The following is a 6073-nucleotide window of genomic DNA, read 5'->3' as shown; positions in this document are numbered from 1 at the left end:
TTTTTTGAAAAAATTAGGTGTATATTTAAAAAGTGTTCATCGTCGCAATGAATTAATATCCTTATAGAATTAGAACTTACATGCCAATTATTAAAAGACATACATGAAGCATGTTGTTTTTTATTCTCTTTTTAGTAATTGTATTCTTGAAGGGTTTTTTTTATATTGTTAGTATTTTGTTTAGAAGCAGAAAATCACGAACATGGTCTATAAAAATAGACTAGTTTATGAGTAATAAAAAAGATTCTAAAATCATGAGCATACCCTTTTAATTTGGAGGAAATCATGGGTGGTGTGGAGGGTAATTTTGGAAAAACAAATATAAGATTACCACTTAATGTTAAGTACATTTGTTTTTCAAGATAATTTGTTAAGATTAAGTAAAAAAGAACAGGTCTTATATAGCAAAATTTATTAACTTTATAAACATTAAGTCCATTAAGTAAAAAAAAAACGACTCCTTAGTATTTCTGTTAGCCGGTAGCCAATGTTTGAGAGTGTGAAAACAAAACCTAATGATGTCTAAATGATTAATTCATGATCTTAAACTGTATCCACGATAATGTAAAACACATAAGTGAAAGACTCGGCTAAAACGGAACTCGTATTAGAAAAATATGGTTGTTGGAAGTTTGGAGGATGGAGTAGAATTGAGTTTGGAAGCACATTATCCAAAATGCACAAGATAAGACAAATTTGGGAAAAACAATCGTGATTTGGCATTGAGATGATAAAAGAGGGTGGAAACATGTTTTAATAAAGTATATTGATATCTTAGGCACATACAGCGGGGAGACTAGTATAACCCATGTTTTGGAGTCAAATCCTCCAAAAGAATGAATAAAAGGGGTATGCCAGCTTCTAATTTCTTAAATCACTCAACACCCTTCCCAGAACCTCTCATATCCCTGGAAAAGACTCCTATAAGGCCTATAACACAAATTTACAAAGTATTGAAGGATAAAATCAAGCGGAATATAAGAATTTGCTAATTTCCAATTTAAACAAGGTATGGTTTGTTTCTTCTCTTGATAATTTTTGTTTGATTACTCAATTGAAAGGGGATTATAAACACTAGTTGTTATGTGTTGTTAGATAAGAAAGATTTTATTAAATAAGAATAAATATGGTGTAGAATATTTGTTTAGTAGCTTTAAATTCCAAGTAAACACTTAAAATCCTTGGTATGTGTAACATCCAATTTCCGATTATCTTTTTCCATTCTTTCATTGGGGTTTTTTAGTCCAAAGGAAAGTACAAGGATGGAGTGAAGCAAAAAGCCATTAATCGTTGTAACATCCCAAAAATACCGAGTAAAAATTTCATTTTAAATAAGTCAAAGTCATTCATTTATTGTTCCAAAAGACAATCGGAATCAAATTATTCTCAAAACATAAAAGTAATTCATAAACATTCAGTGCAGAATAAATCATAGGAGAATAAATCAGAATAATTCGTAAACGACCAGAGTCAAATTATTCTCAACAAACAGGGACCGAATCTCAAACTATAGCCCAAAACTCTCAAATTGTTCCAAACCATAGGAGTATTTGTGTAATATATATATATATATATATATATATATATATATATATATATATATATATATATATATATAGGGAAAGGTTATATGGAAAATAAACAATTAGGACAACACATGTTGGAACCAATGAAAGCATGACAACATATCACTTTGGAATAACTACATAAATAACTTCCATAGTAGATTGCTTATGAATAAAAAATGGACACGTGTCACTTGATCATTAGTTCCAGCATATATATATATATATATATATATATATATATATCTATATATATATATATATATATATATATATATCTTAAATATTACTAAAAGAGAAACCTTATGACATCATCTTAAATAATCTGGACCATTGATTGTATTTCAATCTTATTTTCCACCCTTAGATCAAATTGCTGACATCATCTTCCCCATATGGAATGTATTTAATTCCAATAAATGTTTTTCAATCATCAATCAATAACATACATTCGTCGAAATGGAATGTATTTAATTCCAATAAAAATTTTCCATATTTTATATCTTGAATTTTCAGTTATGAAGATTTTAATATGGTCAATTTTAAAAACATATTACTAACAAATCATTTCAATCAAGGCCTTAATATCAACCATTAATATAAAATCTTTTTTTATTAGGAAATCATTAATACTGAAAAATCATATTCAAATTATCACATACATATACGATTCATCATTGAATCCGCGACTCACATTTATTTTCAATCGTTTCTTTTCTTCAAACCTTCTCTTACAACATCGTTAATATTTGCTTATAACTTCCATCATCATTTTCTGCTATAAACATTTGCTCTTGTGCGCTAGAAGGTCAGTATCTTCTTTCGTTTTTTATATTTTTTTCGATTATTTTTTGTTCCTATATCAAATGTATGTATTCATATATTTCGATTTTCTTTCTCACAAATTACATGAAATCAGTTAACTACTTTTCTGAAACTTTTCAAATAAACATGAAAAGATATTAGGTACTTTTAACAAAACAAAAATTAACTATCTTGGGAACTGACATTAATTACGAAAATGTTACTTTTATATATTAGAGATGATTATGATTTTTTTTTTAATTTTTATGTCATAAGAATCCGGTTAATTTTGGCATGATTTTAAAATATCGTTGAAATTATTATGTTTTTGTATATCATATCAACCTACTTTTTTTTTATCTTTGTATAGTAACAATAAAATTTATTAATTTACACAACAAATATAGATATTTCAAATTTTGTAATATTATTATACCTTACAAAATACAACTCCCTCCAAAATAATTTTTCGCCAGTAATTTCATCCATAATTTCAACAAATTTAAATTTGTATTTTCTTTATATAATTTTTTTTAATGATCCTGATTTTTTTTCTCCAAAAGTATATCAAACATTTACGTCTTAGATAATGCTGCCCTATTATAATTATTATTTTCCAAAAGTATATCCGTTTAATGAGGAATTTGATATAATAAAGGAAGTGAATGTTAACTAAAATGAGATATATATTCCATAATTATTACATGAGTTTATTAAAAAAATTAATATCAAGGTGTAAATATTAAACATTTTTAAAGTGAAATTTCAGAATACATACAAACGATGATGTTGTATAATGAAATATAAAATTGAATAGACTGAAAAAAAAACACTATTAAAGCAGTCAATTTTGAAAATAACATAGTTATGAAAAATTATAAAGTAAGATAAAAATTATAAGATATTAGAGATTTGTAAAAAGTACATTTAGTAAAAGCGTTACGGTTATTAGAAAAAAATAAAATCGTTAAGATTAGTGAAAATACAATATATAAACTAAATTATCACAATAGTAATGAAATGTCATTATTTGATATTTCATATAATTGAAAGATATATCAAATTACATTGATGATATACTAAAATTATTCAAAGTTGCGTCAAAACTAATGCAAAATTCTTGCGAACACCAAATAAATAAGAGCAAACATAAAAGCTAGCATTTATATTTATAATTAATTTAAAATAAACCAATCATGATTTAGAAAAGAATCTCCATTGATGATATACTAAAATTAAATCTATATAACATTTAACATTTTATATATTATATTACATAACTTTATTTGAATAAATGAAATAGTTGTCAATATTTAATGCAATAGAAAAAACGGTATATTGGTTGTCAATATATGTTTAAATTAGGTAACATTATTATGCAAGGAACGTCTAATTAAAATGCTTATAAATATATAAATATCATAATTATATGAGATGAGGAAAGTCGTTCAACTAATAAAACAAAAAATGATGTCTACAAAGAGATCTTTCAATAATTATATATATTTATCATTTTCAATGTATTTTCTATACATTTCAATAATACCAATAACCATATATTTTTTTATAATCATTATACAATATCTATAAACGAGTATATGTTTTTTTATGCGTTTCCTGCATTTAACGCGGGCTATAATCTAGTGTGTATATATATATATATATATATATATATATATATATATATATATATATATATATATATATATATATATATATATATATATGTGGACCAAACCAATACAAAAACAAACCATATGGATATGGATGGTTCATGTTAAAAAAAAAAAAAAAAGATAGACATATTGTCCCATGGGAGTATTTGTGTAATTTACTCTTTTATAAATGTTTATTTCCCTTTCCTAAAAAATAATAATATAGACTTGGGCCACAATAAGTTTTACCTTGTATCTTATCATTTTTTTTCTTTTGGAAAAGCGAAAATCTTGTCACTTGGATGAGTTAGATCACGCATACTAGACTTTTATCATATGGATCACTTGGAATCTATATTCAGACCATTTGACATGTTTATAACGAATATAATATTATAATACACGTAGAAATTCAATTCAAATTGGACTAGAAACTTTAATAAAGTTACTCGTTTTAAATAATCGATTACTTTTTCTAACCACAAACTTTGAAATGCAACTAATGTTTGTGATGACAAATCTTGTAATATGTGACTGCCTTTTTCCTACAATAAAGCCTAAATTTTGATTGTTAGCATACTTATATCTAATTTTGTACTTCCATATAGTTTAGGGACCATTGTTGCCATAGTTAGATTCATCTTAAGTCTATAATAAACTATTCATCTCTTTCAATATAATCTTTCTCAAGCATTTAGCTTCATCAACCATGTTTATCCTCAAACGATTCATTAATTCTAACAGTGATGGATTTTATACAAACAAATTTTAACAAAGGGTAGATTTCTACTTGGATCAAAAATGTTGTTTGGATCATATGTTTAGGAACTTGGCTCCACACGTCCCACTTCCGCTTTAAAGTCCAAACCTACGATACTCATCTTCCCAATATTAACTGCATATTTTTAAGGTGTCCATTAACAACAACTGCAAAAACACAAATTCCACTGAGTTTGAACTAGATATGCTTACCAACAGCATCTAATCCAGTTAATTTGGGCATGAACTGCCTAATATGCCCTTCTGCTGCTTCATCAGCTTTAAGCGTTTCACACTCAAAAGAAATTGCAATCTTCCTCTTCTCTTGCTCCTTGGCAACTAAACTAACCACATCCTTCTCCCATCTGTCAAGAAATGGAAAAATTCATGAGTTTATTTGAATATTTACAATATAAATAATGTCTAAAAAGATTCTTAATTTACATAATGAATACCCACCCATGAGCATGATCAATGTTGCATAAGCGTGCAGCATCATGACCTCTTCGTTCAACCACTACATCCCTTTCTTTCTTGCTCTGTAACAACATGTAAAAACTGATTACAAAAGCTTAATATTAAGCAAGCTAAAGACTAAGGATTAAACTTACATTGAAGTCTATTATAGTCAGTTTGACCAAACGGTAGTCTTCACCCCTGCTACATTCCCTTTCACATGCTATCTCTGTTTTCATGGCAACACATTTATTACCAAAAAACATTGCATCTGTTAAAGTCTTTAATGCCCAAAAACATCTTTTAGAGATGGAGACAAACAAATCAGCTTCAATGGTATTTGGAAAAGGGAAGTAATGCAATAAAAAAATGCATCGATGAAGTTCGGAAATACCAGTGCCATGAATGCCGTAACAAACGGAATGAGGAAGATGAACAAAATGACCCGAGATTGACCCATCTGGTAACAACGCTATTGATGCCATTCCTTCCATTTTCGACTGTTCATCCTCCACTTCCTCTACTGCTACTTCTTCACCATCTTCTACTTTTTCTGTATGTTGCATCAAAACGGAGGTAAAATTATACAAGGGTTTTTTCTTTAGTATCAAATTTGACCTAATCGAGCATTACCCAGAGTAAAAGAATTAATACTTACGCTCTGAAACTCGTAATTTAACTTACCCATTTCTGCAAGCTCGTTTTTTTCTTCCATTAATAAAATCGTTGCGCGGGGAATCTGGGATTGAAAAAGGAGGGTTTTAGGGAAAGGGGGCGCTTTATATGTAGGGAAAGGTCAAGGCGAGATTGACTGTTTCTTGGTTTGTACGATGT

General features: G+C 27.6%; 1 protein-coding gene across 1 annotated transcript; it reads right to left on the bottom strand.

The window, feature by feature from the left end:
• Positions 1 to 4675: 4675 nt before the first annotated feature.
• Positions 4676 to 6063, bottom strand: LOC111920072 (uncharacterized). Its single transcript, XM_023915646.3, has 6 exons — positions 5924 to 6063; positions 5634 to 5792; positions 5395 to 5468; positions 5243 to 5322; positions 4997 to 5148; positions 4676 to 4919 (listed from the first exon to the last, which is right to left on the bottom strand). The coding sequence occupies exons 1-6, from the start codon at positions 5952 to 5954 to the stop codon at positions 4846 to 4848; spliced, it is 570 nt and encodes a 189-aa protein (XP_023771414.1). The 5' UTR covers positions 5955 to 6063; the 3' UTR covers positions 4676 to 4845.
• Positions 6064 to 6073: the final 10 nt, after the last annotated feature.

The sequence above is a fragment of the Lactuca sativa genome, chromosome 2 (assembly GCF_002870075.4).
Source record: "Lactuca sativa cultivar Salinas chromosome 2, Lsat_Salinas_v11, whole genome shotgun sequence".
Classification (NCBI taxonomy): domain Eukaryota; kingdom Viridiplantae; phylum Streptophyta; class Magnoliopsida; order Asterales; family Asteraceae; genus Lactuca; species Lactuca sativa.
The sequence above is the reverse complement of the archived record's forward strand: the minus strand, read 5'-3'. Positions and strand labels throughout refer to the sequence as shown.